We start from the raw sequence: 22,333 nt of genomic DNA, 5'->3' as shown, positions 1-22,333 counted from the left end.
TTAAAAAGTGAAGTTATGGTCCACCCACCAAAAGGGCCCGGTTTTCAGATTTCATATTACACAAACTCGTCCTCAAGGCTCTAGCAGTTAGATCAGGTATACTTCAGATTAATCAATATCTAATAAATAGACTAATTTAGGCATTACTGAATGAAGCATATATAAAAGGATGCTAATTGGCTTGCTACTATAAAACTGTCACTACAACTAATAGAAAACGCTTTTTTTTTGTTTTATTTCAACTAGACAAAAACGCAGCTCGCCGATAGATTTAACAAAAATATTACGGCGTACAACAAAATCAAAGTGTTATCCCCATCTTAACAGCTACAACTGCGTGTCAGATGCCCAGAGAAGCTCAATTTACTCCCACTGAGGAAACGATTTGCGGGCAGTCTCCATTTCGCGGCGAATAGTAGCCTCATGTGCGGGGCTTCGTACCTTAATACTAGCCTTAAACGGCAGAGGTGCATGAAGCAGTCCTGTCTCATAGGCATCCGGATCAAGAGGAATTTTCTTACCAGTCACCGGATCAATAGGCTCTGTGATATCAAAAGCCCAGATTAGTTTTGCAATCATACGCCACTGATTTCTCTCTGCCAGATGAATACCCGGGCACATCCGTCGTCCTGATCCATATCCATAATGATCACGCTCCTCATATTCAGGTCTTCCCGCATACTCGCTGGCCAGCTTTGGGTGGTTGAGATAGCGATCTGGATTGAACGTGTCCGGATCTGTATAGCCCAAACGCTCGGAGTGATGGATGGCCCAAAGAGGAAGAAGAATAGTGGAACCCTTAGGGATCAGCATTCCCTCGTATTCATCCTCTTCGGCGTTTTTGTGCGGCAAACCAGTTGAGATACTAATATTACTCTGTCAGCCACGCCCGAGTTGAGAGAAGGAGAATACTCAATTACTCACACTGGACGGAATCGCATTCCTTCTTTGACAATGCAGTTGACATACGGCATTGACTCGAAGTCACTCCAAGTAGGCGACCTGTTTGAATTGTTTAGATACAGCTGCGAGTTAAAACATACCACAAGTCATGTACATACCTTTCGGACCCGCAGATTGGATCGATTTCTTTCCGTGCGCGTTCCTGAATGGCAGGGTTTCTTGCAAGTGCGAGTACTACCGTCAACAATGAGGAAGAGGTAGTCTCAGCTCCACCTTCGACTATCTCACCAAGAAGCATATCGAAGGCATGTTGCGTGAACGGATTTCCTTTCTTTTCATATTCATCAAGCAGCTGATCTGCAAGACAGTCGCGCTTAATACCCTTTTTTCTTCTTTCTTCAACGAACCGGCGTGCATCACCCCAAATTCTGTCCATAGCATCTCTCGATACAAGTGCACGTTTCTTCCAGGAGCTGAATCTGGTGGGCCAGTATTGAAGGAAGGGGAACTCGTCGACCGGAGGATTTGCACCAGGCTCCAAAGCTTCTCCAAACTATAGCTTGTCAGTCTCAAATACTCAGCGTGATGTCTATATTTCAACTATATTCATACCTTTTGCAATGCTTCGTATACACACTAAAGCGCGTTCAAAGTTAACTTTCTGATGCTTCTAAATTAATCTGGAAAGACTTACGTGACCCCAGAACGAATCATAGGTTGGTCCACGTTGTCCGAAGACAAAAGTGCACGCAATAGATGCAGTAGTTCTACGAAGATGTCTGTAGAAATCTTCAGGCTTGGTAAGAAAGTCATACGTCAGTTGAGTAATCCTTTAGATATAATTAGTAAGGTTTCCAAGTATGTTATTCGTGATCCTTACTCTGCTTCCTGAGTGGGGGCCAGTTTTTCGTCAATAATCTTTGGCTAAAGGTCAACTTGTTAGAATATCTATAGCAAAGCTATAAAAAGTGAAAAGTTTCACATACCGACAAATTGTGAGTTGCGACCTTTCTCTTCATTCTGGTAATAGGATCGCCCGAAGACACGACCATATGGTCACCAAGAGTCAAAAGGTCACCAATATAACTGTGCGGACGGTCCGCATACATGAGGCCTTTCTTGTCAACTAAATCGTGAACTGCTTTACGATCACAGAGGACAATAACATTGTTGGGTCCAAATTTCAACGTAAACACGCCACCATACTGGTTTCCCCAAGTACGGATTCTATGGAAAATAACGATAATCAATATAGACTGATACCAACAAACTGAGGATAAATCATAGTACGCACTGCTTGTATAATCCTGTGATTGGAATCTGATGAAGATTTCCCAAGATTGGGATAGTAGGCGGTCCTGGAGGCATGCGAGGATCGCGACTGCCAATTTTGAGAATGCGATACACTCCGTATGCCAAAACGGTGTATATCACCGTGTATATGGCATTTGGAATTGTTGGGGCAGGCATAGCAATAGAACCAATCATGTTTGATACTAGTAGTGATTTTCGCTACGGGATTGAACGTTTTGCGACGAAATGAACGAACGCTCTGGGCTGGGGCTTAAGGAAATATAGGGCAGTTTTCGGAGTTCCACCCTCGGAATAGCACTTGCGGACTGAATAGGAAAGATATTGTGCGTGGCGCGCAGAACGGCTTACAGGCTATCAAAAATTGCGGGGAAGTCCGTACCTCGCTTACCCCGCAACCGCGATGGGCATAAAACCTAATTTGTTGACTCGGACCCCGTAACTTCGGACCTTCGACACGGACATCGCACTCCGGATTTAGAGCACACTGTTATTTGTCTCACGTATACTATTTTCCTGGACAAGAAAAGATTATTAGAAGATCCCGGAATTGACGCGAGCGGGGTAACGTGAGGTTGACAAGCTCGATCGCGGACAGGATTAAAGCGAGTGGCCACCCAGCTGCAACTGCAGAATCGCCAGACCAGAATTAGCAGTCTCCAGTACTATCACAAGAAGAAGCTTTGCATATTTTCAAACATGACTAAAGAGTTGTACTTTGATGAGGTAAAGACATAGCATAGCAGAATCTTTTATGATAGAACCCCAAGCTGATTTTGCTGTTAGAAAACTTTGACAACAGTCCAAGATCTTTGGGCAAATCTTAGTTACCCGAAGAGCAAGGTAAATCTAAAACTAGTCATACGTCTTATTTAGTTTGAGGTCTAACTTCTATCACTAAGAACCATAAGCCTGAGTTGCTTAAGGAGGAGGAGGAGATCCTCGAGTTCTACAGAGGATGGGCGCATTGCCTTAACCAGGATTTCAACGAGGATTCGGAAACTGGAAAGCCCTTTTACCAAGTTGACGATGTCGTCACGTACGATCTGTTTGGTTTTACTGGTCGTGGAGCGTTCAAAGAGCACTTTGAGGAGACATTCCCGTATTTCGCTAATGCCCACGTTGATTTCAAGGATCTAGAGGTCTTTGCTACGTCGAAGACTTCTGGCTATGCGACTATGGTACAGCGCCTGCGCGGAAAATCCAAAGACGGTAAACCGTTCGAGATGATTTATCGCATCACTGGTCTTCTGGCCAAGACTGACGAAGGCAAATGGCAGTGGGTTCATGAGCATGTTTCCTTCCCAGTGAACATGGCAACAAAGGAGGCTGATTTTACCTCGTCCATTGACCCGAAGAAGGCGTTCCATTTTTGAATTCTAGCAGAGACTTCCACGCCAGACAGAAAATGGATAACTGTCACTGAGAAGGAATTTTTTTTTTTGAGTTGATTGTGGAGTTGATTGTGTGTAGATGAGAAATAAATCCTTTGTGGAACCCTATTCTAGCATTAGCCATCTTGTATGATACTGCTTAAATCTTGGCTCAGTAATCCTTAGTAGGGCTTAGTATTTGTTATAGCGTTTGGCCGTTATTTAACTGGACGGCATACTTAAACGCAAACGACGCTATAAAGCAGGCTGAGATGGCAAATGGCGGATGGCTTTGAATATGGCGCAACTATTCAAGAACTACGTGCACAACATAAAGATGCAGAGACTTAAGATCATAATCATTTAGTTCAACGCCGTGAGCGGATGCTAAAACTAAAGCTCGACAAACCACCGGCAGAGTAGGTAAGCAATACATAATTATCTAGGATTGGTCAGAGCCCTGACCTCGAGGGCAGAATTAAGAAGAAAGTTTCGTTTAGTGATGGAGAGGCCGCTCCAGCAATCCGCAAACTTTAATAATCTCATTTCTCGCAGTCCGAGAAAGAGGGGTTCTACGCTCAACGGAGGATCTAGTCAAGGTGCTACTATTCTTTACTCTATGAACTATCTCCTGAATGCCGCGAGTTCTTCCGCGAAGCAGCCATGGCAGCCATTCGGGACCAGAAATGCGTGCTATTGAGCAAATTCGCTCGTGGGTTCCCACCGGGGCACGTAAAAAGCCAATCTTCGGGTGCTCTCCCATGCGCTAACTGAATTGCGTCGAAAAAACCTTTTTATTTTGCAACAGATTTTTAGTATTGGCTCTAAAAGACAATTGCACTCAACGTTAGCACTAGCATCAGTTCAACAAAGTATATATATATATACTCAAATATAATTTGCCTGTCGCAAGTTTTCTAAAATCAGCCACCATCTGTTTTGGTTTATTTTGGCTTTCGCATCCAGTTGGAGTTTGTCTCGGCTGGTTCGAAAGATGATCCGCACGGGCATAAGCAGGAGCTGTCACCGCATTTCGTGTCGATTCGAACCGAAATGTTGTGTCGACTCGATTCGGGATTATTCAACTTATTTTATTATATGTCGATTAGATCCGTAGCAAACAAAGCTTATTTTACGCAGTTCATTTGATGCGAATACAATTGACTGGACGCCGTCAAACACAAGCGGAGAGCTCGATCGAGGTGCTGTTACCAGATCGATAATAGGAATGCACACAAGAGCTAAAGAAATCTTACTAATTGCTTTGACTTGCTGATTAATGATCACGGCTGGATTAGCAGTCAGTGTAAAGGTAGGATAGTTCGACTGCGTCTTGTTTACTAGAGGGCTAAATTATACTCGCAGTGCTGGTAGTCACAAGTAGTACACATTAATAGACTGAGCAAAATTACAGGCAGAGCAAATAGGATATTGTCAGCGTGTCTAATCGTAACTATACTTTTTATAATACAGTATAATCGAAATAATAGTGCTCTAATATCTATCAGATACTCTGACACAGCCATGATGAATATTCATACCAAGATCTACAATTAGGTTGTCCAGGAGCAGGCAACTAGATTTACTGGCTTGGTGCTATTATTTCTTTATTATTTGTTGTATGAGGCTCAAATGCTACCTATATTTACTGCAGTTTGAAGGCCTCTTCAGGCTTAAGCGAAGCCGTGAAATCAGCCTTCTGAGTGTTCATGTCGCACGGAAAGCTGAGATGCTCGTGAATCCACTTCCACTTGCCATCTTTCTTGCGAGCAATACCGGTGCGACGAAATGCAGTCGAGAACGGAGTTCCACCTGCCGAGCCCCAAGTGTGCTGGATCATGGTCGAGTAAGCATAAATAGGCGACAAAGCAGTAATCTCAATGTCTTTGTACTCCATCTGGCCGTCGTTCCAGTACGGGAAAATCGAGTCAAAGTGGCTCTTAAAGTTTCCACGCTCAGTGTTTCCAAACATGTCGTAGCTCAGCATCTCCTCAAAGTCATAGAAGCGTCTGGCGCCGTCCATTCCGTTGACAACGTCATGCATCGATTCTTTGTTCCAATAGTGAAGCCATCCAACATAGAGCTGTTCGAGTACCTCGTTCTCTGCCTTGATAAGCTCTGGGTCATGACACTATATCAAAAGTATTAGCATACGGCTTTTAGATTTTGCAGATTAACTGTGATGAAGTCATACTTTACTCTTGGGCATGTGCAAGAACTTGTAGGTCTCGTTGATGGACGAGTACTCCTCCTGCAAAAATGATAGTCAGCGAGATGCAAGAAGTTTAGCTTGATTTGGCATCATACGTCCTCCTTGACAAATCCTTCAGAGTTCATGGTTGATGATGACAACGATAACGATGATGATGATGATGATGGTAACTACAACTGCGGCGTCGCCTATATTATATTAACCAGCCTGCGCAGGAAGCAAAATCAGCAGTCAATTTCTCCGCAAGGCACGGTCAGTGCGGGGAATTCTCCCTCGCACTTTTGTCCGCCAAGCAGTCCATGTCTCTTATGTGTGCGTGTCGAGCGCCCCTAGTCACTCCGCATACTACAAAGTTATTGCAACGTTACTGCCTCCAAGCCTCCAATTTTTAATTTTAGAATCAAAAGTACCAGTCATTTATAAGGTTTTGTCTAAACACTACTCAGATCCGTCGTCGAGTGTATGCTGTCGGTACATTTTCTACTGTCAAAAGCAGAGAGAAAGACTTTTTTTTTCTATGAAAAACGTGCTTGTGTGCTGGACTTTGGGTTCCGTCTCCGTACTTTTGTTTCGATCGATTTGCATCGGCATTATTGAAGTGCAAGCGAATCGTCACATAATACACTTTCGTATTAGAGTTTGGAGCTTGCATTGAATTTTAAGACATTTTACGACATCTGGCTAAGCATCTGGCTAACGAAGACTCTCTGTGCTTTGGTCATAGGCCTGGCGGCAAGTCTACTCAGCTCACTACTTAGACAGTAATTGCAAATGTGTCTCTCTAGCTCTGACGGACGCTCTTTTGCGACGGAGCAACTTCGCTATCTTGCTGCTTCTCCTTTACCCTCATTTGTATATCTTATTCTGCTTTGTCCCCCTCCAGTGGTCTTTGTCATACCACCTTTATTAGTTTCTAGTCGTCTAAACAAATTCTAGGTAATTTTTTTCGACTCACTCTTACTATTACGCCATGCCTGCCGTTGCTGGATTTAAACCTGACTACGACGCCATCATTATCGGCGCCGGTTTTGGTGGTGTCTATCTCCTCCGCCGTCTTCGTGAGCAAGGCTTCAAAGTTCTTGTCATTGAAGAAGCCGGTGATCTTGGTGGTGTCTGGTGGTGGAACCGCTACGACGGCGCCCGCACCGATTCAAAAATCCCTCTCTACGAGTTCTCAGACAAAAACCTTTATGGCGACTGGACCTGGACTGAAAAATATCCTGGCTGGGCCGAGCTTCAGGCATACTTCCAGCACCTCGAGAAAAAGTTGCAGCTTAAAAAAGACATCTGCTTTAATACTCGCGTTGAGTCTGCCGAGTTCTCTGATAGCTCAAACTCGTGGACCGTCACGGCAAAGAATGGGACTTCATTCACCGCCAGAAACTTCATCCTTTGCACTGGCTTTGCGTCAAAGCCAAACATCCCCAACTTTAAGGGCTTGGATACCTTTGGCGGGATCTGGTGCCACACTTCAAAATGGCCGCGTGAAGGCATTGATTTTAGGGGCAAGCGGGCTGGTGTCGTCGGTAACGGTTCGTCCGGCCTGCAGGTTATCCAGGAGGTTGCGCCTGTTGTCGAGCATTTGACCGTCTTCCAGCGCAGCCCTTGCTGCGCGCTTCCTATGCGCCAGGAGAAGATGTCTGCTAATCAGCAGGACAAGAACAAATACGACGATATATACAAATTGCGTCATAAGACTTTTGCTGGAATTGAGCGCGAGTTTAATCCAAAATCGGCAGTCGAGGTATCTGACGAAGAGCGCACGGCCTTCTTTGAGGAGATTTGGGAAGAAGGTGGCCTCACTTTCTGGCTCGGAAACTACTACGACGTTATCATCAATAAGGAGTCAAATCGTCTTGCCTATGACTTCTGGCGCAGCAAGGTTTTGCCTCGTATTAGCGACCCGGCCAAGGCTGAGCTTTTGGCTCCCAAGGAGCCGCCTTACTATTTTGGCACCAAGCGAGCCACGCTCGAGCAACGCTACTATGAGGTCTATAACCAGTCAAATGTTGATCTGGTCAACGCTCGCGCAAACCCCATAACTGAAGTTGTCAAGGACGGCGTGATTACGGCCGACGGTGAGCTGCATAAGCTTGACATTTTGATTCTCGGCACTGGCTTTGACTCGGTCACCGGCGGTATTCTCGCTATCGAAGTTACCGGCAGCAATGGCCAGTCATTGCAAGAAAAATGGAAGAACGGCACGTGGACTAGCATGGGACTGACTACATCTGGATTTCCCAACATGTTTTTCCTTTATGGTCCACAGGGACCGACGTCGTTCTGTAATGGCCCGACATGCGCCGAGATTCAAGGTGACTGGATCGTGGACACTATGAAGTATCTGCGTTCCAAGAATCTGGTTGCAATTGATGCTACCTCCGAGGCCGAGAAGGCGTGGAAAGAGCAGGTTGAGATGTATGGAAATGCAACGCTTTTGCCAGAGACTGCATCGGAGTACATGGGTACCAACATTCCGGGCAAGCCAAAGGAGGTACTCAATTATATGGGCGGTCTTCCTAATTATATTCAGCAGATTCAAGAAGTGCAGCAAAAGGGATTCCCTGGATTTGAGGTGTATTAATTGACTTTGCTGCCGGTTTCTTGTAGTAATGTCTTTCTGTTTTTCGATCGTAGTCTTGAGGTTGTTTCCAAGAGGAGACGAAGAGCATTTATATTCTAATCAAGTATTTTTCTACATCAAAGACTAAAATCCGCCCGATATCAAAGCTGTAAAGGCGCAGTGCGAAAGCAGTGCAAAAAAATAGAAGATGATGACAAAGGAATTAGAATTAGAGGCGAGATCAACCCGAGCGCGCTGTTGTCGGTGCTTTGACTTGATATCAGATCAAAACAAAGATATTATTATCTATTAGCTTTATAAACCTACTTTGTTAATAAGAATAAAAAATAAATTATGATCTCCACTTTTCGGGATGACCGAGATCGCCGCGGTGGAAGCGGAGTAGTGTCTACGGACCCTACGAGCTCGCGAGCGTGTCGAGTCGCCCGCCGACAGTGCTCTCGCACACCGCTGGCCGTCTTACCCCGCATCGACAATGACCGAGCCCCTGAGAGACGGCCCGTGTGCTCTGCGCAAAGCTTATGCTTCTCTTTTTCGCCTAATTGGGATTAGCCCCAAGCCAAGTTCAGCATAACTGTCTCAGCACTGCAGTATCCTACTCTGGGTGCAGACAATTGCAGCTCTCAGTGCAGAGCTGAGAGGGTTGCCAGAGAGCAGTAAAAGTCATCTAAGATGGAGTGGTATAGTATAGGCAGGTAATGATGGAGGGGGTGATGTGACGAAATGAAGAGGAGGAGGTTATGGTGGGGCGGGCAACGTGCAAAACATCGCGCTCGCGTCAGAAGCAATAGCAGAAAAATTATCTTTGCCAAACTCCATCACGAAGAAGAGAACAAGCATCATATCAGAACCATCCGAGCCTGAATGACTGCCGAAATAGATCCGAAGTCTGCGCGCTAAAAGAATCTCTGTTTACTTGCGTCTTGCTCTATTGTTATGACGATCGTCAGCAGACCGCACAGTCTCGCGCAACTACTCACATGCGCTCACCGGCCCTTGTCCTTGCACAGAGATCCTAATGCCGTCACATCTCCCGCACGATGTCAAACCCTTCATAACTGGCCCGGTATCCCTCCGGGCGTGCAACTCTACCTGTAACACTGCCCTCTCTTCTTGCGAAATCAACCATGGCAGAGCAAAAACCCACAACTTTTGGCGAGGAGCACCTCGAGTACAATCAAAGCTCCAACGGCGCTAACAATATCAACAATGAGAAACCGGTGGAAGCATACGATAGCCACGACAGCGACACCGCTTCCGGAAACTCAAAGCCTTATGTCTTCAACCGGCAAATAGCTCTGACTCTCTTCGTACGCAAAGTCCCCATTATTCTTATCCTTCAGACGTCATATGCAACAAACATTAACAGCATTTCTTTCTGTATAGGTCGCCTATGTCGCCTGGTTTGCTGACTTGTTCGCCGTAAATACTTCCAGCAGTATATTGGCGAATTTGAATGCTCATCTCGGTATGCCTTTGATTATATTATACAATACAAGCTTGGTAGCCATTCTTTCGTATCTGACATTCTTTCCATTTTTGCACCATAGGCCCACAGTCCACGTACACATTCATCCAGCTTGGACAGATCGGTCTACTCGCTTTTCTTGGGCCCATAGTCGGTGCTCTGAGCGATACCTTTGGTCCCCGCTACCTCATGCTCGCAAGCAACATCTTTAGCATCTTGGGTGCGGGACTCGCTGGGTGGGCTAAGGACGTAAACTATGCCATCGCGGGTGCCATCATCATCGGTGTCGGTGCCTCCATTCATGTGCAAGTATGGGCAACTCTTGCTGAGCTGGTTCCAAAACGCTTTCGTCCGGTGGCTTTTGGTCTCTTCCAGCTTGCTCTAGCTCCTGGAATAGCCTTTTCGCCCGTCATTGGTTTGTGCCCCCTTTCCTTATATCCATCAAATTAGCTCATATCACTAAATGACGCTTTCTCTTTTTAGCTTGGGCGGCTGATCTTCATGGTCACTGGCGCTGGCTCTTCTGGTTCCCATTCATTCTCTATATCATTGATATCCCACTTCTTGCTCTCTTCTATCATCCCGTGTCGGTCCGTCCGCCTTCGACATTGTCGGTCGCGCAAAGATTAGCCAAGTTTGACTGGTTCGGCTCCTTTGTCTGGTTTGCTGGTATAGTTCTATTTGTCTTGGGCCTCACCCTCGGAGGCAATCAGTTTTCCTGGTCAGTACTCTTTCTGCAATCGTTTCTTGGCTGCAAGAAATCAAACTAACATACTTGCTTCTCAAATGTAGGAAATCCGCTGTCACTCTTTGTCTCACTTTGATTGGCTTTGTTCTTCTTATCTTCTTGGGTTTTTTCGAAGCTTTTGCACCTCTCACTCTGCCTCTCTTCCCAAAGAAGGCGTTTGCAAACCTTCGCGGAGTTACTTTTGTTTTCTGGGGCCTCTTCTTTTACTGCGCCTGCGAGTTTGCCATCAATAATCTTTGGGGAACACAGGTGCAAGTGCTCTATACTCAGACCCCACTCAAAATAGGTTGGTACACCAGCGCATACTCGATCCCTATGGTCATATTCCCGCTGATTAGCGGACTGTCGGTCTACAAGTTCGGTTACATTCATTTCCAATATTTGTTCCATATCATTGCTATAGTCATTTGTACCTGTTGCATGGCAACCGTTGAAACCGCGTCGGCTGGCGGCTCGACGGCCATGGTTGTCCTTGCCGGAGGGTTTGTGTCTTCTGCATGGATACTCACTCTGATCATTCTCCAGATTGAGGTCGGAAGTGCTCACATTGGCTGGGTCACCGGTCTCATGTACACCGTGAAAAATGTTGGTGGTGCAATCGGCTCGACGACTTATACCAACAACCTCTCGGCGCGCTTCGTGGCAGCAATCCCGTCAAAGTTTGCGTTACCACTAGCAGAGTCGGGACTGGACCCTACTTTGATCCCAGCAGTTCTTCAGGCGCTGACCAGCGGTGCCACCACCTCTCCCATCCTCGCTAAATTGACGCCTGCGCAGCTTGGCATCGCAGCCCTTGGAATTACCCAATCTTATGCTTACGCTTTCAAGATTGTGTTTTTGATTAGCATCGCATATGGTATCACTGGGATCTTCTTTACAGCGTTGACGAAACCTGTACAGTTCACAAATGAGGTCGACATGCAGCCTGCATCAATGAGAATCAAGAAAATTTGGAGAAGCTCTACAGCGGTATGAGCCGAGAGATCGTGTTAAATTGACTGGCCGTATTTGTTTTCGTAAAACTCAACCCGCGATTTGGTGATTCTAGAGAGTTGTACTATCGCGTGGCGGGCAAGTACGTAATGGACTTGTAGTAAATTTTAGCTGACGTAAATAGTATCTAATATCAGTATTGTGTGGTTTAATTTAAACAATATCCTTGTGAGATAAAAAGAGATAAAAATCATTAAGTCAGCAAATAAATGGAATTTATTAAATGCCTCGCTGAGCCGCATTACATATATCCGAATAGTCTGCACAGTAATATTTCAATTCAGTAGGAATAGCAGCTACTTACATAACAGGTTTTCTATCATTATAAACGGATCTGATATTTTAAGATTCTACTAACCTCTTCTTAAAAATCGTGGTGTTTGAGTATATTAATAGCCGATGCTCAGAACTAATCACCATAATTTTCAGCTTTGGAGTTTCAACTCATCAGAGTTTTTTTGACATCACGAATTGAAAGCCACATGCACTTCTAGATTCCATATATACATTTTCTCGTAAACTTCTCGTGTTCTGTCTGCATCAGTTCACGCGCAATTGTATAGCTTATTTTCCAGACTCGAGAATTGCTTCGTTAACCACCACCACCACCACCAGACCCTTACTGCGGCGCAAAATTCTTATGATTTGAAAAATCGCATTTTGACTCACTAGTCGACTGACTCTGATTCTCTATCATGTACCATAAGAGACTGGCTGGCATCAATGCTGAGTGGATGCAGTTATTAACGACCAAACATAAAGGTCAGAGCTGCCAAAAAAATGATAGTCTTGTTGGGATATATTTGCAAAGTCAGAATCGTTTATCGACTAAGACGAGGATAGCAGCACAGATAAAATAAAACACACACCAAAGCTCAACGCTCCCCATGTTAAATCAGCAAGACGCGATTTTATGAACCCCGCCCCTTCCGGAATCATCTATCTCAGTCTGTTTTGCCTGTAAATTATAACTGTAGCATTAATCAACGAGAGCTCAAAAGAATGCCACTTCTTGCAATTCTTTATGCAAGCAGATTGCATCAGCAGCCGCTAAGGAAGCGCCACTGATTTTTCAAACTTTATAGTTTTCTCCGGGACCCGCTCAATTTTTTGCTCTTACCTCCTTATCCAACTCTTTTTCCTTTCAGCTTTGTCGGCTATTAGACAGTTTTGTTTTCTTTCCAGAAAACTCACCAGCTCTCACGCACATAAAAAAATGGCCAACACACCACATGGAGGCGTCCTGAAGGACCTGCACGCTCGTGATCTTGCTGTCCGCCCTGAGCTTTTGAAGGAAGCAGACTCTCTGCCTGACTACGCTCTTACCGAGCGACAGCTCTGCGACCTTGAGCTTATCCTCTCTGGAGGCTTCTCCCCTCTCGAGGGATTCATGACTGAGTCTGACTATAGCGGGTATAATTTATATGCTATGCTACAGTATTAATCAATTTATTAACTGCTTTTTACAGAGTCGTCAATGACCTAAGATTAGCCGACGGCTCCCTCTTCTCCATGCCAATTAACCTTGACGTCAGCGCAGAGGAAATTGAGACCATTGGCATTGCTCCTGGAAAGCGTATTGTTCTTCGTGATTTCCGGGACGAGTCACCTTTGGCTATTCTCACTGTTGCCGATGTCTATAAGCCCAACAAAGAGACCGAGGCCGTCAAGGTCTTCCGTGGTGACCCTGAGCATCCTGCCGTCAAGTATCTCTACAACACCGTCAAGGAGTTCTATGTCGGTGGTAAGGTGCAAGCTTTGAACAGACCCAACCACTATGACTACGCTGGCCTGCGTTATACTCCCTCTGAGCTGCGTGCTGAGTTCAACAAGCTCGGATGGAACCGTGTGGTTGCTTTCCAGACGCGTAACCCCATGCACAGAGCCCACCGAGAGTTGACTGTTCGCGCTGCTCGTTCGCGTATGGCAAACGTTCTGATTCATCCCGTCGTTGGTCTGACCAAGCCTGGTGACATTGATCACTTTACCAGAGTGCGCGTCTATCAGGCTTTGCTTCCTCGCTACCCCAACGGAATGGCGCTTCTTTCGCTCCTACCTCTTGCTATGCGTATGGGCGGTGACCGAGAAGCTGTCTGGCACGCTATCATTCGTAAGAACTTTGGTGCTACTCACTTCATCGTTGGTAGAGATCACGCTGGTCCTGGCAAGAACTCCAAGGGTGTCGATTTCTACGGTCCCTACGATGCCCAGGAACTCGTCGAGAAGTACCGTGATGAGCTCGGAATTGAGGTTGTACCTTTCCAACAGATGACCTATCTTCCTGATGCAGATGAGTACGCTCCCAAGGATGAGGTTGCTCCTGGCGTCAAGACCCTCGATATCTCTGGAACCGAGCTGCGCAAGCGTCTCCGTCTTGGATTGCCTATCCCGGAGTGGTTCTCATACCCTGAGGTCGTCAAGGTCCTTCGCGAATCGCATCCTCCTCGCGTATCGCAAGGTTTCACTATCTTCTTAACCGGATACCACAACTCCGGAAAGGACGCCATTGCCCGCGCGCTTACCTACACTTTGAACCAGCAGGGTGGCCGGTCGGTCTCTCTCTTACTCGGCGAGACTGTCCGCTCCGAGTTGTCTGCCGAGCTCGGCTTCAGCCGTGCCGACCGTCACAAGAATATTCAGCGTATTGCCTTTGTTGCTGCCGAGCTGACTCGCGCTGGCGCTGCAGTCATTGCTGCGCCTATTGCTCCTTTCGACGACTCGCGTAAGCTCGCTCGTGAGACTGTTACCCAGTCTGGATCTTTCTTCTTGGTTCACGTCGCGACTCCTCTTGAGCACGCCGAGGCTACTGACCGCAAGGGTGTGTATGCCCGTGCAAGACGCGGAGAGATCAAGGGATTCACTGGTGTAGATGACGCTTACGAGGTTCCTAATGATGCTGACATAACTGTTGACGTTTCTACTACCTCTGTCCGAACCATTGTGCATCAGATTGTGCTGCTGTTGGAGAGTCAGGGATTTTTCGGTAATTAAGCGGTGGTCGTTTTTATGATAAATAGGTGTAGACCTCCAAAAAGCTTTTGATGATTTAGTTCTGTGTACATGAGAAATAATAATAGATTATTGTACAGCAATCTGATAGCAATCCAATCTAGCACAGAACAAAGTGCTATGTATGTATGTATGTATACGCTTAACAAAGCCCTAACCTGATGGCAAGAGCACGCAACGCAAAATGCGAAAATTCTTGCGGCGGTTCTTATCTCTTGTTTGAATTCTCATCGTGGTGTCTTCTGCTTTATTGCTGCAAATTTCTGTCCGAATAACTATAAATGGCTACTAATATTACATGGCACGAGGGACTTACTCACGATGAGCGCTCAAAGCTGACCTCTCAGAAGGGACTTACACTGTGGTTGACTGGACTATCTGCATCTGGCAAAAGGTGTGCACGTTTGCTAAACTGATCTCTATCCTGCGTCTGACAAATTGTACTTACGATTGTTAATTTAGTACAATTGCTACCGCTTTGGAGCAGCATCTTCTTCAAAATGGTGTCACTTCCTACAGACTTGACGGTGAGTGTTTTACTGTGCATTTCAACGAAATTACAAACAATTGGAGAGATGGCTAACTTTTGATGTAGGCGACAACATTAGATTTGGTTTAAACAAGGACCTTGGATTTTCCGAGGCTGACCGAAATGAAAACATTCGCCGTATTGCTGAGGTCGCAAAGCTGTTTGCCGACTCCACTACGGTTGCTATCACTTCCTTCATCTCGCCTTACCGTGCCGACCGTGATTCTGCCAGAGCTCTCCACGCCGCAGCGAATATCCCATTTATCGAGGTCTACGTCGATGTGCCGGTTGAGGTTGCCGAGCAGCGGGATCCTAAGGGCCTCTACAAGAAGGCGCGCGCTGGACTCATTCCGGAGTTTACTGGTATCTCGGCCCCCTACGAGGAGCCGCTCGCGGCTGAGATTCACGTCCGGTCGGACAAATGTACGGTCGAGGAAGCCGTTGTGCAGATTGAGGAGTATCTTATTAGTAAGGGACTGATCAGTCTAAAGAGCGAGTAAAGAATCCTAATAGAAACAGTAGCTGACAGAAGATTGAAAATGCTGTTCAAAATCTCAAAATTTCAGATCAAATAAGCTTTTCAGGGGTGCTCATCCGCGTGCGATGGCGCAATAATTGAGACGGTAGTTTTGAGACATACTAGTCCATTTAAAGTTAGACCTTCTTGATTGGTAATAGCGCAGATTGCGCCATTCTGCCTCGAGAGGTGCAATTTTTTATCGGCTGTAGCCAAAGAATGGCGTACTTTTGCTCGATAAGCAACTTCTGAAGAGCTCGCTTTATCTTTCTCGTCATCTAACCGTCTCCTATCTCTGACCTATCTACATTACCCAATATAATACACTAATCCATCCTCTCGCAATGGCTCCAGTCGCTGTCGAGGAATCATCGGTCAAGTCTCAGTCCGTCGCTGACTCTAAAATATCGCTTACTCCCGAGCATCTGCGCTTCATCAACTCGCAATTGCAGCAACTTGAGCCTGATCAAATAATTCAATGGGCGCTCCTCACATTCCCAAACCTCTATCAGTCGACAGCATTCGGTCTTACCGGCCTAGTTACTCTTGATATCATTTCGCGTCTGCGACCGGAATACGCACAGCAGCATCCAATCGAGCTGATCTTCGTCGACACGCTGCACCATTTCAAAGAGACTCTTGCTCTCGTCGACAAGCTGAAGGCTCGCTACCCAACTGCCAAGTTGCACATCTACAAGCCCGAAAACTGCGAAACAACCGAAGACTTTGAAAGAAACTACGGAGAAAAGCTGTGGGAGACTGATGAGTCGACATATGACTTTCTTGTCAAGGTCGAGCCCATCCAGCGTGCCTACGACGAACTCAACGTGCGTGCGACGCTCACTGGCCGTCGGCGGTCACAAGGAGGCAAGCGTGGAGACCTTGACATTATCGAGGTCGAGGAATTTACTGGACTGATCAAGATTAATCCTCTCGCCAACTGGACCTTCAAGGACGTGCACAATTACATCAAGGAGCACAATGTGCCCTACAATGAGTTACTTGACCGGGGCTACCGAAGTGTCGGTGACTGGCATTCGACCCAGCCTGTTAAAGAAGGTGAGGATGAGCGTGCCGGACGCTGGGCAGGAAAGGCAAAGACAGAGTGCGGTATTCATGAGACGTCAAAATTTGCGCAGTTCTTGAACGCAAAAAAGAAGTCGCAGCTTTCGGAAGTAGCTGTTTAATTTGTTATGCTATCGCTTTCTTCAATGTCTGTATATTTTTATTAGTAGAATTTCGGTGTGCTGGGGTTGGGTTATATTGTTATTGATATTAGTCTGTTTTTTGTGTATTGGTTTTTATGCATGTGCAATGGTCTCCAAGGCATGTGTTCATAGTCGGCGCGTGTAATACTGGATATCATTTCTAAAAATTGGTTCGGGCAAGATAAAATGAATTGAACATTGATATATAAAACCAACCTAGAAAAATGCCTTTTTGTTATTTCTGATATGCAGAACCACATCGCATATATTAATTACAATGCTAGACTATGCCGCACCGGTTTACGCGGCTCGCGACTTAACGAATTTCAAGCCAAGCTCGTAGCGATCTGAACCGCTAACCTTAAATAAGTCTTAGATATTGTTGAATAGTTAGGCGATAGTTCCTATAAAGAAATGATCACGGCGATGGGCAAGAGATATTTTTCTCGATGTCATTGTGTCGAGTCACTCCAATGTTGAAAGATAATGATACTTTGCACTGGAGCAATGAGTACTTACCCTGTGTTCCAACAACGCCTCGAGAGCTACAGCGCCTTTGATCGCGAATGGATTTCACCTTCAGTAACAAGTCGATCTTATCGTGATGCACTGAAATGGCGTAGATGCTCTTTATCGCCTATTATGTAAACAGATACCCAAAAACGGCTCTGCAGTCAATACGTTTGATTAATGAGGGAACGATCGCAGCGCTGGCCCTGCTTATCGGGGCGAATCCGGCAGGTCTCATCATCCTTCAATTTGTCAGTTATGCAGAAATGTCACATACGACTCTGTATGGTCAATTATCATGAAACAGTCTTACATATACGATACTAAGAAACGACGTGCCTGGTTATAGATATAGCGACTGGTCTGAGAGAACGCTATCAATGAGCAATTAACCAACTTTCAAGTTTGAGCTTATTTATGCCAGGTTTCTGTCTATGGTTCTGAATATAATCTATTGTGTCGGCTCTATAGCTTCAGAATCTTTTCCAGTGGTATTGTGTTAGAATGCCAGCAGTACTCTCCGTCTCGGCTAGATTTATGCCACTGCACATGAACTACGGCGCGCGTCATACCCTTCGTATTAACTTCGTTATAGGTAAAAGGACTTCTGTCGTGCTCTGAAGACTTTTGGAAGAGTGGGACTCATGCGAATAAATTTGCGAGACTTAAATTGGTATAATGAGCAAGATGTTAGCAAAATATGGCAAAGTCTCTGGTTTGTGCTAATTCGCTATATTTTTGCAATACTCTACGTTCAAAGTCAGCTTTGCTAAATGGCACCGAGTGTAGTCTGGAGAATTTAATATAGTTTTGGCAATACTAGTCTCTAAGAAGTTTTTGATTTCTATTTCTATCATTCAAGCTACGACTAATCTAGTTTCTAACTGCTGCGATGTCATCCTGAGCAAAAATTTTTTCACTACTGTAATTGACAGTACAGGCAACTGGTATTCTTATAATCCTCAATGGCATTTAAAACTTTCGTCTTTTGGTTGCTTTTGGGTGCTTTTTTGTCGTAGCTAGTTAACTTGGCGAGAGACATATGACTATGGCTCGAGCTGCGTTGACGGTAGCGTCGCGTTCAAATGCAATCATCATTCTAGCTTAGGGGCGCTATTATTCTGTATTTATTTACAGAGGAAATAGGCTGTCCTCATGGCCACCCTGAAAATTTGTTTGTTTGTAACTAGCAGTGTGTGTAGTCACAATACGGTTCCTCATTTGACAGTTCGCTGACTGCTATGTATCAGACGCCAAGTAATAAATAACTATCAGATTTTTTGACAATATTCAATACATCTCTATATAGTAATAATAATGAATTACGGAGGCAGTTTGTAAATTCAAACGTCATTAGTACAAGCAAGCGGCGGCTTTTGTGTCATAGTCCCAACCACGGATTTACACGTTCACGACTCATTCACACACGGCTGTCGCAACATATTGATACAATCCAGACATTCGAGAACCCAAATTATTCTAAAGACTGCTAAATAGCCTGTCTGGTGGATCTATAAAATGGTATGTAAACCAATATTTTATTATACTGCTTTTCCTAATGCGTGACTGGTTAGTTCGGTGGCTACTATGACGATGACGATGTCGAAATGACCGGCGGCAGTTTCCCTGTTGACTGGCGGCGAGCAGCTCAGGCAACGCTTCAATCACGAAATCAAACATTTCGTGAATATTTTCGGTGCTATCCTGTAGCTATGCTTCCAGGTACGGAACGTGACAATCTGAATTACGGTGGAAAGATTATATTGCCTACGTCGGCGTTGAACAAGCTTACGCGACTCAACATTTCATATCCAATGCTGTTCGAGCTTACAAATGAAGAAATTGAGCTGAGTACACATGCTGGAGTACTCGAATTTATTGCCGAAGAAGGCCGAGTTTACTTGCCCCAGTGGATGATGGAGCGATTGGCATTGCAACCTGGGTCACTTGTCGTTGTGGCGAGCACGAGCCTACCGATGGGATTTTTTGTGAAGATTGAACCTCAATCCCCTGATTTTCTTGATATTTCTGATCCGAAGGCCGTCCTTGAAAATGCGCTACGCAATTTTACTACTCTGACTGTAGATGATATATTTGAAATCAAGTACAACAACAAGATTTACCGGATCAGGGTCCTCGAGATCAAACCTTCGAACAAGACTGGTATTTCAGTTGTCGAGACTGATTTGGAAGTTGATTTTGCACCTCCAGTGGGATATGTCGAGCCATCAAGAATCGCCACACCAATGTCAAGCAATCCGTCGATGGTAGCCACACCTGACGGTCATAGCATGGCTTCAATGATCGGATACGCAGATCTTGCAAGCGCGTCCCAGTCATCTTTGTCTCTACCTGCCGCACAATCATCCGGCCACCGCTTATCAGGACGTCGAATTACCCCATCCACTCCAAGTCCATCGTCTACAATCTCAGTGCCGAGTCTGGCTGATGCGATGCGCAAAGGTAGTGCGTTTGCGGTGACTGCTCGAGACCAGGCTGATAAGGACCGAGCCATTCCGGCGCCTCTCAGACTGCCTTTTGGTCAGCTGTTTTTCGGGTACCCTGTAATACCCGTGAAGCCTGAGGCTGAGGCAGCTGCAGCAAAGTAGAAAGTCGAGCTGCCAATGTTGTGTACATAAAACAGCAATCGAAACAATAGGACAATATTTAAACCCATCTTGTATTACATAATTGTTTGCTGTAGTTATTACTAATGCCGGTTGTCAGGCAGAGTTGCCGACAAATCCGGGGTACGCTCGAAGTTTCTAGTTACCGCATAAATACAAAAATACATGAGCAATTATGCAAAATCGATGAAGTTACCCGGGCGGCCGAGAAGTCCTCCGTGGAATATTTTTCGTCGGAAAGCTCAGGTCCTACGAACTTTTCTAACTTCATCTTTTCTTGACATTTTTCTATCAAACCGGAAAAATATCTAGTCATTGTTTGAGTCTAGTATAAACTAGCAAAAAAAGTAGGCATCATGAATCGTTTTCTTGCTCGATCTGCTTCGGCGCGTCCGACTGCCTCGCGTTCTGTTCAGCAATTGCTGCAGACCCGACAGTTTTCGCACAAGGAGCTCAAGTTTGGTGTCGAAGGCCGTGCCGCGTTGCTCAAGGGTGTCGACATGCTCGCTCGTGCTGTTGCTGTCACTCTTGGACCTAAGGGTCGCAATGTCTTGATTGAGCAGAGTTTTGGAAGCCCAAAGATCACTAAGGATGGTGTTACTGTTGCAAAAGTATGTTCGCCCTTTCCCTTTTCCTCTGATTATTTATGAGTTAGCTGCTGACAATTTGAATCAGAGCGTCGTTTTGCAAGACAAATTTGAGAATCTCGGAGCCAAGCTTCTGCAAGATGTTGCTTCAAAGACCAACGAGATTGCTGGTGACGGTACTACGACCGCAACTGTTCTTGCTCGTGCAATTTTCACTGAGAGTGTAAAGAATGTTGCCGCTGGCTGCAATCCAATGGACCTTCGTCGCGGAACTCAGGCTGCTGTTGAGAAGGTCGTCGAGTTTTTACAAAAGAACAAGAAGGAAATCACTACCTCTGAGGAGATCGCGCAGGTTGCTACTATTTCTGCCAACGGCGACACGCACATTGGCAAGCTGATTGCCAATGCGATGGAGAAAGTCGGCAAGGAAGGTGTCATTACCGTTAAGGAAGGAAAGACCATCGAGGATGATCTTGAGATTACCGAGGGTATGCGATTTGACCGGGGATTCATCTCACCCTACTTCATCACCGATGTGAAGACTGGCAAGGTTGAGTTTGAGCGACCGCTATTGCTGCTATCAGAGAAGAAGATATCGCAATTGCAGGATGTCATTCCCGCACTTGAGATTTCCAACAAGCTTCGTCGACCACTTTTGATCATTGCCGAGGACATTGACGGTGAGGCTTTGGCGGCTTGCATTCTCAACAAGTTGCGTGGCCAGGTACAGGTTGCTGCTGTCAAGGCTCCCGGATTTGGTGACAACCGCAAGAGCATTCTTGGAGATATTGCGATTCTCACAGGAGGCACTGTCTTTACTGACGAGCTCGACATTAAGCTTGAGAGCGTCTCTCCGGAACTTTTGGGTTCGTGCGGCTCCGTTACGGTGACGAAGGAGGATACTATTATCTTGAACGGCGAGGGAGACAAAGATAACATTGTGCAGCGCTGCGAGCAGATCCGAGCTACGGCGTCGGATGCCACGACCAGCGAGTACGAGAAAGAGAAGTTGCAGGAGCGTCTTGCCAAGCTGTCGGGCGGTGTTGCCGTCATCCGCGTTGGCGGCTCGTCTGAAGTTGAGGTTGGGGAGAAGAAGGACCGCTTTGTTGATGCGCTTAACGCGACAAGAGCCGCTGTTGAGGAAGGTATTCTCCCCGGTGGAGGCACCGCGTTGTTGAAGGCGTCACGCGTGCTTGACGATGTTGCGACAACGAATTTTGATCAGGCTCTGGGAGTGTCGATCGTGAAGTCTGCAATCACAAAGCCTGCTCGCACGATTGTTGAGAATGCGGGCGGCGAGGGCTCGGTTATTGTCGGAAAGCTGATTGACGAGTACGGATCTGAGTTCACCAAGGGCTATGATGCGTCGAAAGGCGAGTTTTGCGATATGGTTGCGAGTGGAATTATTGATCCGTTCAAGGTTGTGCGGACTGCGCTGATTGATGCCAGCGGTGTTGCCTCGCTGCTGGGAACGACAGAGTGCACTATCGTGGAGGTGCCAGAGGACAAGCCTGCTGCTGGTGCTCCCGCAGGAGGTATGGGCGGAATGGGTGGCATGGGCGGTGGCATGTTTTAGGCGGAGTAATGCAACTGTTGGCTTATGTCATGAGAAGGGAAAAGAGAGTTAAGAATATGGAATATGTGTATATAAAAATGTTTGTCATCTCCTGCAGAAATATTAGTAAGTTGCATTAGTAATTAAGTAGTCATATATATAGGGTGAGGGTTCCAAAAGCAGGTGGCTGGGAGCGCAA

At 45.9% G+C, this 22,333-nt stretch overlaps 10 protein-coding genes across 10 annotated transcripts; 8 read left to right on the top strand and 2 right to left on the bottom strand.

Moving 5' to 3' along the window:
- Positions 1–171: 171 nt before the first annotated feature.
- Positions 172–2,555, bottom strand: V2V93DRAFT_364970 (cytochrome P450). Its single transcript, XM_066908967.1, has 8 exons — positions 2,198–2,555; positions 1,890–2,130; positions 1,784–1,827; positions 1,598–1,733; positions 1,516–1,539; positions 1,062–1,456; positions 925–1,002; positions 172–865 (listed from the first exon to the last, which is right to left on the bottom strand). The coding sequence occupies exons 1-8, from the start codon at positions 2,389–2,391 to the stop codon at positions 364–366; spliced, it is 1,614 nt and encodes a 537-aa protein (XP_066768219.1). The 5' UTR covers positions 2,392–2,555; the 3' UTR covers positions 172–363.
- A 97-nt stretch (positions 2,556–2,652) lies between these two features.
- Positions 2,653–3,796, top strand: V2V93DRAFT_134778 (uncharacterized protein). Its single transcript, XM_066906818.1, has 3 exons — positions 2,653–2,940; positions 3,001–3,057; positions 3,117–3,796. The coding sequence occupies exons 1-3, from the start codon at positions 2,914–2,916 to the stop codon at positions 3,588–3,590; spliced, it is 558 nt and encodes a 185-aa protein (XP_066768218.1). The 5' UTR covers positions 2,653–2,913; the 3' UTR covers positions 3,591–3,796.
- A 1,406-nt stretch (positions 3,797–5,202) lies between these two features.
- Positions 5,203–6,128, bottom strand: V2V93DRAFT_364965 (uncharacterized protein). The gene is made up of 3 exons (XM_066908966.1): positions 5,895–6,128; positions 5,782–5,838; positions 5,203–5,718 (listed from the first exon to the last, which is right to left on the bottom strand). Exons 1-3 carry the CDS (start codon positions 5,922–5,924, stop codon positions 5,233–5,235), a joined length of 573 nt encoding a protein of 190 aa, XP_066768217.1. The 5' UTR covers positions 5,925–6,128; the 3' UTR covers positions 5,203–5,232.
- Positions 6,129–6,610: 482 nt separating this feature from the next.
- V2V93DRAFT_134756 (FAD/NAD(P)-binding domain-containing protein) lies at positions 6,611–8,427 on the top strand. The gene has a single exon (XM_066906817.1). The coding sequence runs from the start codon at positions 6,770–6,772 to the stop codon at positions 8,381–8,383; it is 1,614 nt and encodes a 537-aa protein (XP_066768216.1). The 5' UTR covers positions 6,611–6,769; the 3' UTR covers positions 8,384–8,427.
- A 721-nt stretch (positions 8,428–9,148) lies between these two features.
- On the top strand, positions 9,149–11,820 carry V2V93DRAFT_364959 (major facilitator superfamily domain-containing protein). Its single transcript, XM_066908965.1, has 5 exons — positions 9,149–9,693; positions 9,770–9,851; positions 9,934–10,266; positions 10,335–10,572; positions 10,644–11,820. Exons 1-5 carry the CDS (start codon positions 9,511–9,513, stop codon positions 11,572–11,574), a joined length of 1,767 nt encoding a protein of 588 aa, XP_066768215.1. The 5' UTR covers positions 9,149–9,510; the 3' UTR covers positions 11,575–11,820.
- A 988-nt stretch (positions 11,821–12,808) lies between these two features.
- On the top strand, positions 12,809–14,583 carry V2V93DRAFT_320416 (uncharacterized protein; the record flags this gene model as incomplete). The annotated part of the gene is made up of 2 exons (XM_066907316.1): positions 12,809–13,005; positions 13,062–14,583. The coding sequence occupies 2 exons, from the start codon at positions 12,809–12,811 to the stop codon at positions 14,581–14,583; spliced, it is 1,719 nt and encodes a 572-aa protein (XP_066768214.1).
- Positions 14,584–14,813: 230 nt separating this feature from the next.
- V2V93DRAFT_364955 (adenylylsulfate kinase) lies at positions 14,814–15,894 on the top strand. Its single transcript, XM_066908964.1, has 3 exons — positions 14,814–14,995; positions 15,064–15,128; positions 15,197–15,894. Exons 1-3 carry the CDS (start codon positions 14,883–14,885, stop codon positions 15,628–15,630), a joined length of 612 nt encoding a protein of 203 aa, XP_066768213.1. The 5' UTR covers positions 14,814–14,882; the 3' UTR covers positions 15,631–15,894.
- V2V93DRAFT_364954 (Phosphoadenosine phosphosulfate reductase family-domain-containing protein) lies at positions 15,895–17,133 on the top strand. Its single transcript, XM_066908963.1, has one exon. It carries the CDS (start codon positions 15,992–15,994, stop codon positions 16,832–16,834), a length of 843 nt encoding a protein of 280 aa, XP_066768212.1. The 5' UTR covers positions 15,895–15,991; the 3' UTR covers positions 16,835–17,133.
- Positions 17,134–18,883: 1,750 nt separating this feature from the next.
- On the top strand, positions 18,884–19,974 carry V2V93DRAFT_357147 (ubiquitin fusion degradation protein UFD1-domain-containing protein; the record flags this gene model as incomplete). The annotated part of the gene is made up of 2 exons (XM_066908021.1): positions 18,884–18,886; positions 18,940–19,974. The coding sequence occupies 2 exons, from the start codon at positions 18,884–18,886 to the stop codon at positions 19,972–19,974; spliced, it is 1,038 nt and encodes a 345-aa protein (XP_066768211.1).
- Positions 19,975–20,227: 253 nt separating this feature from the next.
- V2V93DRAFT_332165 (chaperonin Cpn60/TCP-1 family) lies at positions 20,228–22,270 on the top strand. The gene is made up of 2 exons (XM_066907671.1): positions 20,228–20,603; positions 20,668–22,270. The coding sequence occupies exons 1-2, from the start codon at positions 20,349–20,351 to the stop codon at positions 22,153–22,155; spliced, it is 1,743 nt and encodes a 580-aa protein (XP_066768210.1). The 5' UTR covers positions 20,228–20,348; the 3' UTR covers positions 22,156–22,270.
- Positions 22,271–22,333: the final 63 nt, after the last annotated feature.

The sequence above is a fragment of the Kockiozyma suomiensis genome (genome assembly GCF_038497685.1).
Source record: "Kockiozyma suomiensis strain NRRL Y-17356 unplaced genomic scaffold V2V93scaffold_2, whole genome shotgun sequence".
NCBI classification, from domain to species: Eukaryota; Fungi; Ascomycota; class Lipomycetes; order Lipomycetales; family Lipomycetaceae; genus Kockiozyma; species Kockiozyma suomiensis.
This window is presented reverse-complemented; position numbering and strand designations above follow the sequence as displayed.